General features: G+C 41.2%; 1 protein-coding gene across 9 annotated transcripts in view; it reads right to left on the bottom strand.

The window, feature by feature from the left end:
* Positions 1-19,310, bottom strand: part of DAB1 (DAB adaptor protein 1) — a 467,365-nt gene that overhangs the window by 144,319 nt on the left and 303,736 nt on the right. For all 9 annotated transcript variants that reach the window (XM_069592743.1, XM_069592741.1, XM_069592747.1 and 6 more), the window contains exons 3-4: positions 15,622-15,761; positions 6,505-6,603 (exon numbers count right to left, since the gene is read on the bottom strand). In XM_069592743.1, coding sequence (XP_069448844.1) covers positions 6,505-6,603; positions 15,622-15,761 — 239 coding nt within the window. The remainder of the gene's footprint in view (positions 1-6,504; positions 6,604-15,621; positions 15,762-19,310) is intronic.

A 19,310-nucleotide genomic window follows, 5' to 3' on the forward strand; every position in this document is an offset into this window, starting at 1 on the left:
GAGGAGAGTGAAAAGTTGGCTTAAAGCTCAACGTTCAGAAAACAAAGATCTTGATATCTGGTCCCATCACTCCATGGGAAATAGATGGGGAAACAGTGGAAACAGTGGCTGACTTTATTTTTTGGCGGTTCCAAAATCAGTGCAGATGGTGACTGCAGCCATGATATTACAAGATGCTTACTCCTTGGAAGGAAAGCTATGACCAACCTAGACAGCATATTAAAAAGCAGAGACATTACTTTGCCAACAAAGGTCTGTCTACTCAAGACTATAGCTTTTTCAGTAGTCATGTATGGATGTGAGAGTTGGACTGTAAAGAAAGCTGAGCACTGAAGAATTGATGTTCTTCAACTGTGGTGTTGGAGAAGACCCTGAGAGTCCCTTGGACTGCAAGGAGATCCAACCAGTCCATCCTAAAGGAGATCAGTCCTGGGTGTTCACTGGAAGGACTGATGTTGAAGCTGAAACTCCAATACTTTGGCCACCTGATGTGAACAGTTGACTCATCTGAAAAGACCCTGATGCTGGGAAAGATTGAAGGTGGGAGGAGAAGGGGATGACAGAGGATGAGATGGTTAGATGACATCACCAATTCAATGGACATGAGTTTGAGTGAACTCTGGGAGTTGGTGATGGACAGGGAGGCCTGGTGTGCTGTGGTCCATGGGGTCGCAAAGAGTCGGACACAACTGAGCGACTGAACTGAACTGAACTGTGAACATGATGGCTAGATATGGAACTGATGGAGCTGCGCCCTATTGTAGACTTTGAGCAATCACAGGGGAGTGGTTTTCCAAAGTGACCACCGACTCTTGGTGAGTTTCCATCAAAACAAAGCACATCTTTCTGTTTAGGTGCACTCTGGAAAATGCACTATTATGAATATGAAGTTACATTTTTATTTGGAGAGTTGGGTTTTACATTCAGATAATTATAAATAAATTTTTCACGTACATGAAAATGTGGTAAGGCATTTAAAGTCATATAACCAGGAAATGTTTGTATTGTGTGTGAATGTGTGTATGTTGTGGAGTGTCTAGCATCCTTGCCTCTAGTGAATTCTTATATAAGCACCCCCTTCCCCAAAAGTTGTGAACACCCGAAATGCCTACATTAAGTTCCAAAACAGCCCTTATGGGTATGGAACCAGTCAAGTGGAGAATCTCTGGGGTAAAAGAAACAGAACAAGCTTAGGAGTTACAAATGTGAATTTAAATTCAATTTCTGCCGCTCAGTGTAGCCTCAGGCAAGCCACACACTCTACTTATATTTTAGATGACTCATCTGTAAAACATTTAGTCACTCAGTCATGTCCAACTCCATGGACTGTAGCCTGCCAGGCTCCTCTGTCCATGGAATTCTCCTCTAGGCGAGAATACTGGAGTAGCTAGCCATTCTCTTCTCCAGGGAATGTCCTCAACCCAGGGATCAAACCTGGGTCTTCTTCATTGCAGGCAGATTCTTTACTGTCTGAGCCCCCAGGGAAGCTTCATCTGTAAAAGGAGGGTAATAAAACCTCCAAGAATTGTTGGGTGTCAAATTAGACAGGATCATGAAAGCCTGTCTACAGACCTGCTGTAGACCATATGGTCTTGCTTAGAGGCTAATCACCATATCCAGTCCCTGAGAGTCCTGTGTACTGCTTCAGCAGCTCTCAGGATGACAGGGTATCCCAGGTCCCAGCATCTGCTTTGTAGCCCCTTCATCCTCCTTCCTGTCTCCCTCCCTAGGACCACCTTCCTTTGCTCCACCTCAGCTGCTCTCCCCAAGTCCATTCCAAATATTGTTAGAAATAAGGGGAGAACAGTCCTGCTTTTGATGAGATACAAACAAGGGTAATATCTGGTTTTCACAGAAAAATAAGAGTTTAAACCAGTTCTGAAATGTAAGTGCAGCCATTGCATTTAAACATCATCTCAGAGGTTAAAGCGTCTGCCTGCAATGCAGGAGACCTGGGTTCGATCCCTGGGTTGGGAAGGTCCCCTGGAGAAGGAAATGGCAACCCACTCCAGTATTCTTGCCTGGAGAATCCCATGGGCGGAGGAGCCTGGTGGGCTACAGTCCATGGGGTCGCAAAGAGTCGGACACGACTGAGTGACTTCACTTTCACTTTCACCCCTCTGTTATGAGGGACGATATTCAACCTTGGGCCACTCTCCACCTCTCCCCTGTTATGCCCTAGTTGTTCTGCATACACTTGCTGATTCATGATCATTAAGTCATTTTAGTTTGTGTGCCCTAGGTACTACTGAGCACCTACTATGTGGACTTCAAGTGCTAACCAGATATATAAGAGTGATGAGCAAAAATACACAGCCTTGTTACCCTGTGTGTTGATACACATGTTCAATAAATATTTCCTGAAGGAAAGAATGAACACATGTGCGTGCACACACACCTTTCTCCTTTAGACATCTGTACATTTAGAAATACGTTTTCCTCTTCCCTTACTTGCTTATCTGGTCCTCTCCAATTCACTGCTCCATAGCTAAATCAGTGTGCCATTTTCTGTGCAAACTTTCCTGATTATTTCAAGCAAAGCTCTATCTCCATCCCCTGAGTACTGACAACTCCATTCACACCTGTGTCTCAGCACGTGTCAGTTCATTTCGTGAGTCTGGTTTCACCACCTCAGGGACAAGGACACATCTTCTTCATCTTTGAATCCTCAGGAAACAGAACATTATGTAGCACAGAACAAGCATCCACTGCAGTCTTTCCTGACCACATGGTAACCATGGTTACCCTGTCAACATTCTACCCACAAGACAGTCCCAGCGGTAACTCCACCCCTATTATCTTCACTCAGGAAAGCTCATTAAAATGAAAGTGAATAATGATGACAGTAAAACAGGGATAATACTGAATCTGCTCTAATACATATGAAAGGAAATCATTTATAAACTTTGAGATTGCTACGGTCTGTTTGCTGCTGCTGCTGCTGCTGCTGCTAAGTCACTGCGGTCGTGTCTGACTCTGAGTGTGTACTCAAACTTCATATGCTGAAATTCTGATGGCATTAATATTAGGAGGTGGGGCCTTTGCAAGGTGATTAGGTCATGAGGGTGGAGCCCTGATACATGGGATTAGTGCCCTTATAAAAGAGGCCCTAGAAGGCATCCTCCCTCTCCCACCATGAGAAGACACAGTAAAAAGGCACTATCTACGAGAAAGTGGGCTCTCACCAGACTTCAAATCCTGGGGCCAGGATCCTGAGCTTTCCTGCCTCTAGAACTGTGAAATAAATGTCTGTTGTTTATAAGCCACCTAGTTTATAATGTTTCTGTTTTAGGAGTCCAAATACTAAGAAAAATAGGTAATTATTAGTTGTACCTTACTAGCACCAAGGACTTTGGGTTTGAATCTCAGCTCTGCCATTTGAGCACAGTATAATTAAATTGATTGGGCCTCAGTGTTCTCATCTGTAAAATGGTGCTAATAATAGCACTTTATAGAATTGCTATAATGTACATAATATGCATAAAATGGTGCACATAATAGTGACAAATCAGTGCCAGCTAAACTAAGTGAACAAGCAAAATCCATTTGTGACTGGCAACAGAATGTGGTATTATCTTGAAAAGTTGAATCAGACCACTGCCCTCTATCCCGAGACACAGACTTAAATTTAGGCTCCTGCAATATTTATGATTTTTAATGGCATACATAATAATAATATGGTAGATAAAATTGCAAGTGAGGAGAGAAGAAAGCTAGTGAGTTTCCCTGGAAAGAGATAGCATTTGGGATTAGAAGGTCTGATTTGAGTTTCCAGTCAAATCAGGAATAATCCCAGAATTTCAATTTCCTTATTTGTGAAATGAAGATGACATCACTCCCACATTGGTCTGCTTTGAGAACCTAGTCACATACTGACATGAAACCATTTCTGCTTCTAATTTGCTATTGTTCCTACTATTACTAGTAACAGTGAGCTCATTTATGACATTTTCTGCATTCTCACTGATACTTTTGATATATTAGCAATACCTAGATATCTGGACATATGGACAGCTTTTGATATTGATTTATTTCCTGCAACACAGTACTAATAAAATTTACTCACATAAGGATTGGGATCAAGAACCCCTTTGAAATTCAAGACAAGGTGTAAATTGCTGCAAAGGGTCTCTTTAATTGGGATCAAAACATTTTTGACAGCTTTTGGATTTTTAAAATCCTAGCTATTGTCACGTTCTGCTAATGTTTCTTTTCTTGGTTTTGAAAAAAATAGCACAGCCAAGCTTGAACAGGAATACTTCTGACATGATAAACAACTAAAATTTGTCATTTCAAATGAAAAAGACCCAGTTCTCCACTTCTTTGATAAGTAGGACAAAACACCACTGAGACTCTTATTCTGCAAAATTCAGTTGGGTCCCTGCTGGGCAACGACAAGAGTTTAGTAAATTGTTCATGCTCATAACCTCCAGTTATCTGAAGATAAGTCACATCCAATAGGGATGGATTTAAAGGAGAAACAAACTATCAAAACTAGTCTGGGGAATCGACTAAGATGTGTCTTTGGTCAACACCTCAACTTCTACTTGACTTCCTTCCACAATATCTCCATCGTATGACTGTTGCTTGAATCCTCCAAGGGATGGTGTACTCACTTGCACAGAAGGTGGTCCATCTCAATGCTGAACAGCTCTGACTTGTGGGAAACTCTTCTTCCTCATAAACTGAAACTGCTTCCTAGAAACTTCTATCACCAAGTCTTGGTTCTGTTCCCTGGGTCACACAGAACACTGAACAAGTCTTTGGAGAGATCAACCCTGCTAATACAGAGTGCCTTGCCCCACACTCACCTCTACTTCAGGCTTAAATGTTCAGCCCTCTCTACCAGTCTTCCCTAGATTTGTGTTAAGACAAATTTACAAGCTATGGTTGCAGAAGCCCTAAGGTAAAAGCCTAAGGTAAGTCAGCAGACTAAGTCAGACAGATAACATTTAATTCTGCCTTCATCCGGAATCTCCACTAGGATATGACATTTTTTTCCCCACAAAGCCAAATGGCTTTGAGCCGAAATGATGATTTTTCAGGTATTTTTTGTGTGTGTCCCAAGAAAGAATCAAAAATCACATTTCAAGGTTTGGTGGTATCTTTCTTTGGGGCCAGTTTAGCCACCCTTGAGTGAGGATTTAGATAAAAGTAAAGAATATAAATTACCTCTACTCATTAGCTAAAGTTTGGTGATTAGGACTATTTGATGGTGGGGTACATGATGGAATAACAAGACCCCAAAACACAAGAATAAAAAGTAAGATATACAAGATAAAGTATCTGATACTCTATCCCTGTCATTTCTGTCCCTTTGGTGATGCCAGTGTCACGGTGATGGGCAGGTGTGGACTTGGGAAGAGACTGGAGATGATGACATATATCAGGGTATATGAATCCTTGTGAAAGTATCTCTCACTTCGGCATGACCCACATTACTTAGTTCACTCCCATGAAGGATGATAAAGGATGAATAATATCCTCCAAGTTTCTACAGTTCCAAAGCTCTCTGCCCCCTTTGTGTTACCCAGGATCCCACAAGGCCATGGCGTGTCTGTGCTATTACTAATCAGGAGTAACTTTTCTTCAAGAAAAATAATTTTTTTTTACTATTAAATTATCATCCTGCTAACCTTATTGTCTCTTAATATGAGTCAGAACAAAGGGGGAAATCTGTAATGCAAAATGACAAGGTTAAGTAGCTTGGTTAACTGAGTATTGTTTATACATTGCTTGATAAACTACCTGTGAAGTTCACAGGACGTGATATAGGTGGAAGTATGTTAGATGCTATAAAGCACTGAGTGGATAAAAGAAAATCGTGTCCATCTGACTCCTGCTCTCTGGACAAAACAGATCATAAAAACCTTTTCTCTTTTTCCCTTACCATCAACGAACAGCGTCAACAATGCTAGGCAAGTCCTGGGGATAAAACTAGGAGCTAATTGCTGCCAGGAGGTGGATGAAAATACAAACCACATCTTCAGTGGGTTCAACACACAGATCAGCCCTTACATTTCCTCATCATGCAGTGATAGATTTTTTTTTAACATTGAAAACTCCATTTATTCTTTTTGATGACACCAATTGCGAGGTGCCACAGGTTCAATTCAAGGGAGTCTGAATGCTTTGACCAAGTCAAAAGACCCCCGTACATCTCCCTCTAGGACGCATGTCATTAAAGTTGCCAACACACAAGGAAATTTAACTGAAACTGTCACATTACCCACTGCTCTTCAAAGCACATCAATCTCCCATTGCATTACCAGGACTGTGTGACACTTTTATCCCAATTACACTGTAAGAAACACGGTGCAGTCATACTGTGGCCAAGTCAGGGAAGGGCCTCCCTTTGATGAACGATCACAGTTGATCAAGTTTGTCAGTTGCTTTATGTGTTTTTATGCTTGTTTGATATTCCTACCCAGAAGAGCAGAGGCTTTTAAGGGCACATCTGTCAATGGATTCAATTTCACCATGCCATGTGATTCTTTTACTTACCCCTGTCTTCTCATCAAAGATTTTGATTCCTCCAAAGGAGATGGTTAAAAAGATTTTCTGTTTGTGTTCTCCTTTGGAACGAGCGCCAGCAACAACGCCCTGTTGAAAAGAAGGATGTGGTTTTTACTTTCGTGTTTTCATCTGAAAATTCCCTCTGGTCCCAAAGGCATGTCAGATACCATGAACCAATGCCACCAATCACGCACACTCTTTTTCCTCCCCACTTCCATACTATCTTTCCCAATGGGCTTGCATCCTCTTGACGTTTCAGGGTAACACTTGTCCTCACTGCTCAAAAACTGTATAAACAAATATCGGAATACAGAGTGCCTACTTTGTGCCTAGATAGTCGGCTCAGAGTCTGAGATCCTAGGATAAACACAATATGGTTTTCTTGTTAAGATCTTTTCTGGGTTTTGTATTAGATATGGTTTTAACCTTTTAAATAAAGATGAGTCATGGGATATGTTCCTAAATGTGATTTTAATTTCATACTTCTGGAAAAAACTTTTCCTCTGAATTAATTATAGAGATTAAAAAGAAAAGAAAAAATATTGCCAGACTGCATGTCTCAAGTGTGTTTAGCAAAATGTGATCGTCCTCTGCCTGTGGCTTGAGTTCTTAACCCACACATTTTGCATGTTCTTCTACCATTTTCCCAATCATTTTTGTGGTTTCAAGAAAAGCACCTACCAAGAGCTTCTATTTCTCAAAAGCCTGTTTCCCCACTTTTCCAAAAAAAATTTTTTTTTTACTATATTGAAGATATGTGTATGAGTCCATTAGAAGGTAAATGTCACAACAGGTGGGTATGTTACTCTGCTCACTACTCTCTCTCTAGTACCTAGGACAGTCCCTGGAGGGTGGGAGGCACTCAAGAAATTATGATATGAATGTGCTATCAAGAGTCCCTTCCAAAGTTGATATGATGCAAGTTAAGAGTGAAAACACTTGCTTCTTAAATTAGCCTCTGTGTTGGCCAATTATAGGCAAGCACAGGCTTCCCTTGTGGCTCAGCTGGTAAAGAATCTGCCTGCGATGTAGGAGACCTGGGTTTGATCCCTGGGTTGGGAAGATCCCCTGGAGAAGGGAAAGGCTACCTACTCTGGTATTCTGGCCTGGAGAATTCTGTGGACTGTATAGTCCTTAGGGTTGCAAAGTCAGATACGACTGAGAGGCTTTCACTTTTCACGGGCATCATACTAGGGTATGACTCAGAGGATGAGGACATTCAAGGGCTTTATGCGCTAGGACTGTTGCAGACTCTGCATTAGGTGTTTTGAAGCTTCTAACCCTTTCATCCCTACTAGCTTCCACAGAAGGGGAGATTAAGTCCATCTTTCACCAGTAATCATTCTGGGCTTTGTTCAGAGTAGTAAAGTCTAAAATAATAATGATTTCATATTCCCAAGAGAAAAAAGTCCTTTGTGTTGTTCTCAGCACAGCATGTTCTGGAACAGAGTCAGCAGTATGACCAGCACAAGGAAGGGGCATTCTCTTAAGGTTGTGTGATTATACTCACTCTGGGTACTGGAAATAGTCTATGGAATCGAAACATCTGGATTATACTTCTGGCTGTGATCTTGGACAAATGACTTAACTCCTAGCTCTGCTTCCTTGAATGTAAATACTTCTCTTGCATGTTTGAGAAAAGGAAACGAAAACGTATGGAAAGTACCTAGTACATTGTGCTTGGTACACTGTAGGATGTCATAACCAACCCTCAGCATTTGTGGTCCAGTTTCAGTTTGGGAACTAGTAACAAGAAATTCACTCCCTCGGGAGTCACCCATTCATCCTCAGGTACCTCCGACATACAGATATACAGAATGTTAGAGTCACAGGAAACCTTGAAAGTAATCAGTCTAAATTTCTGAACCGACAGCTGAGAAAAATGATGTTTGATAAGCCGGGTAGACAGTTCCAAGATGGTACAGAGAACTGGTTAGAAAGTTGAGACCACACATCCACTTTCAACACTCTTGGTGCAAGAGTCATTACTTCCTTACATATGTCTTCTTTCTAATAAGCCCAGAGCTCTTTCCTGTAATCCTACCTGGTGTTACTCTTTTGACCTTTAGGGATGTACCCACTGACATAAGATCCCTCCTCCAATGACTGCCCTTTACATAGTTACAGGGTGACTTACTCCAAGTGAATCCCTCTGTGTCTTCAACCCCTCCTCCTGTTTAAAGGTCTCTAGATTCCTCAATGTGCTGCTTGCTTTCCCATAAATTCACTGAGAGATGGTTTTATGGCCATGGGAGAAGGCTCAGAGTCTTTGCAATCCCAGGGGTAGTTCTTATTTCTCTTCAGTGTCACCCAAGCAAAGATGCTGTCTCTGACCCCTCTACCCTCCACTCCAAACTGCATCTGATCTTTCTTCCTGCATCTTTTCCCCTTATAGACCCCTCTGGCATACTGTATATTCATTTGTTGACTGTCTGCCTCTGTCCAATAGGACAAAAGCTCAACAGGCATAATGGGAACTCTGTTTTATTCATTCTGCGTGCTCAGCGTCAAGAATGGAGACTGGAATAAAAAAGGCACTCAAACAAGTGAAGTGACTCTCCCCTCACTCAAGTAGTGAACAATATAGGTTTTGAACCTATGAAAACCTTGATTTTGAGATCTGTGTTCTTAGTTTGATTTGGAGAAAAGTAATTGATGCTGCCATCCCTCTGCAGCCTGACCTTCAACTTCAGGATCCAGAAGTATGCAAAAGAGAGAACAAGAAGTAGTCCTGTTATAAACGGAGGCATTGGAAGGACTGTGGCAATGGGTAGGGAGCCTCTCTTTCTTGTCTGAGTCCTTCCAACGTGAAGACATCACAGTTCCTCTGGTCAAAAAGAGTGGCTGTAACGACCCCATCTCCGAAATAGTCCTAACAACCCCCAGCTCTTGGAATTACCTAACATCAAACAGCACTAATTCCCAACACACAGTGATGCTGACTAGCTAATGCTACCCTTCACTTCCTGTTCCAAATGGTTCCAAGAATTCCCTGGCAGAATATGGCTGCAGGTAAAGAGGGATAGGAAGAGCATGTTTGAGAGCATTTCCGCTTGGGACTGTTGGTGATACAGCTTCCCAGGACAAATACAAGAGAGAAGGATGATGTACATGGTACAATCTTTGGGGAAAATAAACTCCAGTTCTACCAAGCACATTTCTCCTGTGAGACACAACCCTGAGTGAAGTCCTGAAAAACTACTTGAAGTCCAAGCAAGCCTGCCACCAGACAGCCTGCCGGAGGGTCACACCTCCCCATGGTGTTTTGCAGAGCCGACGGAGGATCAGGTGACAGGGCTGGTTGGAGAATTAGAAGATATGTATATAGGCATCTTTTGGGGTTTCTGGGTTTAATATTAGCCACCTGGCCTATGAAGTCATTGTTGGGAACCTGGAAATGAGAGTCAGGTGTTTTCTGGGTAGCTACCAAGTGGAAGGAGTCCTCTTACATGTTACATAATTTAGCTCACCCCACAATCCTAGGAAGGAAGGATTACCTCCCTTATTTTACATATGACAAAATGTCAGGGGGTCAAGTGACTGCCCTAAACCTCGTGGGACAAAGAAGACATAGAGGGAATTCCAACAGCAATCTTTTGAATTTCAATGTTAGGGTCCCTTCCTCTGGAAGGGTTCTATGGGGTAGCATGGATGAAAAAAAGGTGGAACCCCCAGCTTCCAGATGCAGTAGTGAAGGAGAACTCTTAAGTGAGATTACTCGTACTTTTAACAAGAGCAAACCGTGCACGTACTGCACGTATCACGGGGTGCAGCATGCAGGGAGAGCCAGCAAACTTGACTGACCATCACCAATAGTACTAGTCCTGATACTGTGAAACAATGACATGTGCTGGGCACTGTGTGGAATGACTGATACAGGCATCCCTGAGGGAGTCACACTGAGGCAGCATCTTACTGAAGGAAGGTATCCACACAGACGGGGTCAGGCACACCAGGCAGGATTGATCTGTCCAGTCAGGGATTGCCATGAGAGTCCAATAAGATGCTGCACAGGGAAGAACTGAGACTTCACGCAGCAGGGTGCATGCCCGTGATGGGATGACTGTGATCCCCAGGGAACAGGTCAAGCAGGTGAGCCCACATAACAGGCTGCAGGCCTAGCATATATCTAGAATGGTATGTCAGAAAGCTCCATGAACTAAACCTGGTCTCCAGTCTCAGCCCTAGTAGTTAAATCAGTCTCTGGGGGAAAAACTCATGGTAAGTTTCACTTTTTCCCAGTTAAGAAGGGGATACAGATACCTTCCTCACTTTACACCTAGAGACTGGCCCCTGAGCTTTGCACTTTCAGGTCCTCTGAGCATCCCGTCCTCTGGATTCCACCAAGGAAGGCACAGACAGGACATCAGAGCGGGGGAAGGAGAGAGGTCTGGGTATTTCTTTCTTCTTCCTTCCCATCCCTGTTCTACAATCTCCAGCAGTAGCTATATTTTTGCTTGGCAAGGGGACTTCCTCCTCAACCCCACCCTCCCTGGGTTCCAGTTAACATCTCTCCGTGGTGTGGAACAGCTTCCCACTGTTTCTAGTTTTTGGTGCCTCACCAGCCTGTTTGCTACCTTAAACTGGCCTACCCTGCACGAGTTGCTCCTTCATTAAAGTGCCTTCATCTGACCTAGATGGGGTGACTGTTTCCTACAGGACCCTGACTAACAGATTCACTTCAGGCTCTGCAATCAGTCCTCCAGGCACTGTCTTTATGAGACACCATTTTGCCCAATACCTCTGAGAGGTGAGTACTTTGTAAGTTAATGACGTGCGGCTACTGTGTAGTAGCTTACAGGTAGGGGTTTAAAAATCTAGCTGGGCAACCAAGATAGATTTCAGTGTAGATACAAAACAGAATAGAAGGAAGCACTTAACAATATTCTATCAAACACGAGATATCTGGAGATCTGGGTTTGAATTCTGGGCTTATTCCAGATTAAAATGAAGGCCCTGGGGCAAATCCTGTAACTTCTGTGAGCCTCAGATTTCTTACTTACAAACAAGGAGGCTAATAGCTACCTCACAAGATCGAAAGAGATAATATATATAAAAGTGCTCTGTTGACTAAATTAAAATACAATGACAATGAGGCTTCGCTGGTGGACAGGCAATGGCTCACGCAAACTCACATTACGAATCCCCTTTTAAATCCCTATAATCCAAGGGAAAAACCTCTATAACAGGCAACCAGCGTCAGAGAGTCTAGCAAACAGATTTTTTTTTTTTTTAAATTTCTCATATGGCCTGACATGAACAAGCGGGCCTTTTTGCAAGGCTAACAGACATTTTTTACTTCTTTGTCTTTCTTTCCTGGGCCGGTGGCCAAATGGAAAATCGATCATTTCTGTTTCTGTGCTTCCTAAAGAACCACCACTGGGAGCGGAAATGTCAACATTCTTCTCTGCAACTTGCAAATAATGAAAGACAGTTGTCTGCAAACCAAGAACTCTCTACAAGTTCAGAGCATTTGGCAGGAGTGTGCTATGGTCAGACTAAGCCTCAGGGGTTTGGGGACCACTTGGTCACAAGGGGTGACATGTGGGACACTTTGCTGCAGGTGACCAAGACACACGCATGTGCGTGCGCGCACACACACACGCGCACACACACACGCGCGCACACACACACACACAGCTTAGCAGTCAGCACCAGGCTGGTCCAGCTAGCCTGTGCAAATGTTGATCTTTAGGGAGAACTTCAGGGCACACAAGCCAACTCCTGCCTCACATCCGCTGAGACCTCTATGCTTCTACGGAGGCAGATGGCCGATGAGGTGGTCTGTGACCCACGCCTGGTGAATGCTATCTATCAGGATGCTGGGTGAGGATGCATCAGCCTCTTTCTTATCCTGAACAGACTTGTAGCTCTGGGTGAGAACCAGTCCCTGGAGATTTTCTTGATGTCTTTTAATTCATATTTGTCAAAAGCACATCTTCACCTTCCTGGCCCCATACTCAGTAAGGACCAACTTCACCAAGAATTAAGGTCCTGGCCCATTCTTGATTAGAGTCTCAGCGGGGAAGCAGGCATGGCACAGTCTCCTCTGGGTTCTCTCTAAAATCCACCTGTTGGTAGAGAGGGTGACTTCTGATGTGATCTCATAAATGGGTCACAGTGCTGCTCTAGGGCAGTGGGAGTGAACAGGGAGGGCTGCAGTTAGCCAACTGTCCCACAGACCCACTGGACAGCCTGTCTTCTTCAAGGGTGCCTTGTGGCTGTCGCTGAATCATGCCTTCCAGACCAGCATTTATCAGTCATAAAGCTGAAATTTAGAGTTCTTCCTGTCGGACTCCTTTGTCTGCTTATTACCCAGATTTGAATTTGGCAAAAGAAGAGGGCTCATTATTAGACTGTCCTAAAATCTCATAACAGTGTTTAATTATTCTTTTCATAAAAAGATACATTAACCTCTTCCAAGGAGGCAATCTGTGAACTTGTGATTTTAACATCTTTTATACGTTTTCTGGTATGCCTTCTGGTAGATTTATAAATATTAAAAAAAAATTTGCTTTGTAACAGAAAAGAAAGTAATGGATACACAGTTTAGAAAATTAAGAGTTTTTAAAAAGAATGATTCCTATAGCTAGACTACAAAGAGTCTTAGAATCTGAGACACATGTTAAAATAAACCACTGAGAAAATGTGTACAATATAAACAAAGATGATAACTGTGCCTTATTAAACATTTATCAAAGAAAAGGCAAAGAAGTCATTTTATAGACACTGTCCCATATAATATTACTGGGCACTTGGCCAGCCTTTTTTTCCTTCCCTTTTTCTTACATTAAAAAGATTATATTGACCAAGTTGTATCCTCAGGGACTATTTGAAAATATGAAAAAAATGTATATGATGTATATTATTAGGTAAGGAAGAAAACAAGATATGAACCTATAAATGGTCATTCCAATTACACTACATTTATGCATGTGAGTCACATATATATACACAATGTATATAAAAATACAAAGATTGTTAATAAGACAAAAGTGTTGATACTGATTTTCTTTGTGTAGTGTGATTGTAAGTTAATTTTCCCTCTTACTTTTTTCTGTATTTTCAAACTTTTTACACAGCATTTTTTTGAATTCTATAATGAAAAAAAGAATTAAATTATAGATCTTAAATGTATATGATACTTATAGATTTCTTGTTAAATAATTTTTCTAATATTTTATATTACTTTTTTTAATAAAAAGAAGCATAGACTACATGGAGACTGGAATCTGGGAACAGACAATATATGATTTTGTATGCTTTTAAAGGCTACTTAATAATATAATTTTCTTATTTTCTATATTAAAATGTTTCCCAATTTCTTAGATTTCTCAAAGAAAAGGCTTCTTTAAAGCATTTTAAATCAGAAATCTCTTTGTGCTATCTCCAAATACCAATATCTAGTTACACATCACTTAAAAAAATATTTTCCCTTTATTGTAAGGTATGTGGGGAATATTAATAAAAATTACAAGGAGACCCACCTCCAAGAATAATGAAATAAAAGCAAAAATAAACAAATGTGACCTAATTAAACTTAAAAGCGTTTGCACTACAAAGGAAACTATAAGCAAGGTGAAAAGACAGCCTTCAGAATGGGAGAAAATAATCGAAAACGAAGCAACTGACAAAGACTTAATCTTAAAAATATACAAGCAGCTCAATACCAGAAAAATAAATGACCCAATCAAAAAATGGGCCAAAGAACTAAACAGACATTTCTCCAAAGAAGACATACAGATGGCTAACAAACACATGAAAAGATGCTCAACATCACTCATTATCAGAGAAATGCAAATCAAATCTACAATGAGGTAACATCTCACACCAGTCAGAATGGCTGCTACCAAAAAGTCTACAAACAATAAATCCTGGAGAGGGTGCAGAGGAAAGGGAACCCTCTTACACTGTTGGTGGGAATGCAAACTAGTACAGCCACTATGGAGAACAGTGTGGAGATTCCTTAAAAAACTGGGAATAGAACTACCTTATGACCCAGCAATCCCACTGCTGGGCATACACACCGAGGAAACCAGAACTGAAAGAGACACATATGCCCCAGTGTTTATCGCAGCACTGTTTACAATAGCCAGGACATGGAAGCAACCTAGATGTCCATCAGCAGATGAATGGATAAGAAAGCTATGGTACATATACACAATGGAATATTACTCAGCTATTGCAAGAATGCATTTGAATCAGTTCTAATGAGGTAGATGAAACTGGAATCTGTTATAGAGAGTAAAGTAAGTCAGAAAGAAAAACACCAATATAGCATATTAATGCATATATATGGAATGTAGAAAGATGATAATGATAACCCTGTATGTGAGACAGCAAAGGAGACACAGATGTAAAGGAAAGACTTTTGGACTCTGCGGGATAAGGCGAGGGTGGGATGATCTGAGAAAATAGCATTGAAACATATATATTACCATATGTGAAACAGATTGCCAGTCCAGGTTCAATGCATGAGACAGGGTGCTCAGGGCTGGTGCACTGGGATGACCCTGAGGGATGGGATGGGGAGGGAAGTGGGAGGGGGGTTCAGGATGGGGAACGCATATACACTCATGGCTGATTCATGTCAATGTATGGCAAAAAGCACTACAATATTGTAAAGTAATTAGCCTCCAATTAAAATAATAAATTTTTAAAAATTACATGGATGAATAAAATCAGTTTTATTAACATAAAATCTTTTACCATATTCATATGGTAGAATATAGAAAAGTTATTAAAAAATAAAGTAGAAAAATCTATAAAATCTGAGTGACTGTAGGATTTGATGATTTGGTACTTTTATTTTTGTTGGAACCACACAATGAAGATAATATTGAATAAAATGTGATGTGTTTTTATCATATCAATAACTGCAAAACATGGAGTCGCAAAACACATCCCCATAGGAGATGCTTAATAAATATTTGCTAAATGAGGGACATATCCTCCCAATATATAGATGCAGAGAGTCACCAGGATACTAAGTAGTATAGCAGTATGTGAATAAATAAAAATATGTTTGCCAGAGTGATTGTAATCATTTTTCCCTCTCAGTCATATCAAATGTACACTGTTTAAAATAAAATGTTGGCACAGTACCTTGAGCTTCATCATTGAGTCTTGGCATAACTTGTCTCCCCGAGCTGCGGAAACCTCATCGATTCCAATCAGTTTGGCCTTGTACCGGACCCCTTCACCTTTAAACCTCTTTATCAAAGTGGCTTCACTGCGATCCTGACCTAAAAAGAAAGAAAAGCAGGATTCGGATATGTAGGTGTTCAGGACCCACTGACTTTAAATATCCACAGTTTCAAGACTGGTTCTCTGGTTTACCTAAGTTCAAGGAAAGTCAAATCATTGGATCACGTACAAAAGAATGAGGACACTCCTGGATGCAAATTCTGGCTCTATCCTTCCACATCCTCAGGAAGATTACATGATTTTCTCTAAAATTATGTTTTCTCAGGCAGAAACAAAGAAAAAAATTAAAAAGTAGCCAACCACAAAGTGGCATTAAGATTTTAAAAAGCCAGATAACACATATAAAATACCCAATATGGAGTCTGATGCACACTAGATTGTCAACAAATGATCATTACCCACTACAAGTTTATGTCTGACACCCTTGTTAGAATAGTATTAGCCCTGAGTCTCTCTGGTATTTCCAGCATTTAAAATGACTTTGGCCAGGGTCCAAGACCCTCCTTACACCCAATTCTATGGGCTGTTTTATAACGAGGCTCCAGAGTAATTGTTTTGTATCAAGTAATGACCCAGGGTCAATTATCAAAGAATGGTTTTACAATATCTCTTCTGTTAACTCATGTGTGCACAGAAATAAGCTTCCACACTCGGTACGGTGCCCCCATAACTTGCAGTGGGATTTCCCAGTAATTATTAGCATAATATTTTGCTACGACACATCAATCAGAAGCTCAAACACATCCACTTAAAATAAAGACAGTAAAGTTACTGTGAACGGAGTATGTGTTTCTTGTGAGATGTTTTACAAACTTTATTCCCATTCTTCACAGCTCAACCATATCCAGCTCCCAGATGAAGGTCATGGAATTTAAATAGCTTGTCCATATTCACACAGTCAGAAGAAACAGAATACATAGGAATTTGAATCTCTCTAACTTCATCAAATGTCCATCAGAGGAGTCACAGGTTGGGGCATTGCTCCTGTGGTTCTTTTTTCTTTTTTTGGGGGGGTGAAGGGTCACATATGGGATCTTAGTTCCCTGATCAGGGATCAAACCTGTACCCCCTACACAGAGTCTCAGCCACTGGACCACTAGGGAAGTCCTAAACATGTGGTCCTTAAGCCTGGAATGCCATAGGCTTCTGATATTCATCTCCTGGAACATCATGGACTTCAACTTCTGATACCCCCTCCATCATGCCTTCTTTCATCTGCTGGAAATTTAGAGGTGAGGATATCAGAGATAATTCAGCCCATTTCTCTCTATCCACATGATGCACGTATTGAGGCCCTTCTATTAAGCGGGGCTGAGAGTTATTAAAACAGGAAAAAAAACACAACGGTAATAGCTAACCACTGTGTGATGCTTTTCTACTGACAGAACACGGCATGCATTTCATTCATTTATTCATTCATCCCTTACTGAGCATCATCTCTGTGCCAGATGCTATTACTCACTGGCAATAGATGAATGAGACAAAGTCTATGCCCCTAGAGGCTCAAGTTTTTGATGACCGCAAACAAAAATGTGTAGTGTGTTATGCTAGGTATACAAGAAGGCAAAAACTTTACAGCCAGACATCCTCATGTCAAATCATGGCTCTCACTTGTAAGTCAACTAAACTGTCTGCTGAGCCTCCATCTCCTAACTATTGAATGAAGATTAAATATTCACTTTCAGAGTTATTATGAACAGTAACTTACATGAGATAGCATGTGAATAGCATGCATTCACATGGTAAGTTCTCTATACACGGTAGCTGCCGCCCCTGTTATCAGCTCAGTAAAAGAAGCACCTAGAAGATACAGTTCTGAGAGCAGGAGAGCACAGAGAAGGGCTGTCTGTAGAGTTAGTCCTGGACCTGTCGTCCCCAAATCCCACTTGATATTTTTTCTACCACACTCTTGCTGACTCCTGGTATATTGAAGTTTCTGAATTAATTTCAGTAAGCAAATATAACACATGGATGATTTGTCTGAATGTGTAATCAATGTAAAAATTAAGCCTCTGGGATCAGTGAGGGCAGATGTCAGAGAAAAGCTAAGAACAAAAAGAATAACATTTGCCATGATACACCCTATGCTGACATCTAGCTGTGGGCACTGTAGGTCACCTCTCCCTGCATTGCTAAACAATATTTGGTAGGAGTGGCCTATGGTTTGATCTATTTCTTGGGAAGTTTATCTTACTCTTTCTTCAATTCCTGACACTATTTCAATCACTAATGACATCTCTTTGACTATCTGGAACTTCCTCTAAAGTTTAACTATAATGGCAATACCAGGTAGTATTTATCATGTTATGTACAGCACATTATATTCATCAATTTGTTTAGTCCTTAAAATAATCCTAGAGGTAGGTACTCTTACTCAGATGTTATAGACTAGGATCTAAATTGAAGGTCTGAGAGGCCAAGCAACTTGTACAAACCCAATGAGTGGGACCTGAACCTAGATCTGTCTGATGCCAAAGCCCATGCTTGCGGTTTGCTTATGGTCTATGTCTTCAAGCTTGTTCTTTTAATTATGATTAATTGTTTCTCATCTATCCGACTTCCCTATAAAAGTGTCAGTCATTCAGTCATGTCCAACTCTTTGTGACCCTATGGACTATAGCTTGCCAGGCTCCTCTGTCCATGGAATTCTCCAGGCAAGAATACTAGAATGCGTAATCATTCCCTTCTCCAGGGGATCTTCCCAAACCAGGGATCAAACCTGGGTCTCCCACATTGCAGGCAGATTCTTTACCATCTGAGTCACCATGGGAAGCCCTTGAGATGATACTTATACAAAAACTCACCTCACCCAAATCTTTAATATACTGGCAGCATTAAAACGCCACTGGAAAGATGGCTTGAAAATGGAACATACACATTCCAGACTCCAGGTCATGTCCCAAAAATGTCCATAAGTCAGATACAAAGACAGCCTTAAGAAACATTTGTCAGGGCACAGAGCTCTGCTGAAGAGTACACTTTGTAAGAGGAGGCAGAGCAAGATCAGGTGAATGAGGGCAGAGATTAATAAGAAAATATTAGGCCATTTAGAGGAAAGTAGAGAGTCCAATTTAGATTAGGACCCAGGGCCAAGCTAATTTGTATGAAGGGCACTTATGCAGTAGATAATCCAGTTTCTCATTAAATGCTCCACCATTAAAAGGGTAATTTTTCATGAGCACATCTTGAGCGAGGTCTCAGATATATAAGTTAAGAAATAAATAACAGATACCGGAGCCATAAGGCTATTCCTTCAGGGGCACATATGACTTCAGGGTGTTGAAGGGAGGGTCAATCTTCACGCATCCGAAGTCATCATGAATCCCCGGCTTAGTCAGCTGAAAGTACCACTGACCCTCTGTTTTCGGATGGGCAAGAGAAAGGCCATGTGTTTAAGGAAAATCATCTATCATCAAGCATTTATGATATCGGTCACTGAGCCAGAAGTTTTACATGCAACCTTTTATCTTTATACCTGCTTTTTGAGTTTGTCTTTGTCATGAGCCCTATTTTATAGAAGATGACACCAATGCCCAAAGCCAAGGGCACTGCCAGAATTTTTTTAGGTAACAGCTTTGCTGAGATTT

The sequence above is a fragment of the Ovis canadensis genome, chromosome 1 (assembly GCF_042477335.2).
Source record: "Ovis canadensis isolate MfBH-ARS-UI-01 breed Bighorn chromosome 1, ARS-UI_OviCan_v2, whole genome shotgun sequence".
Taxonomy (NCBI): domain Eukaryota; kingdom Metazoa; phylum Chordata; class Mammalia; order Artiodactyla; family Bovidae; genus Ovis; species Ovis canadensis.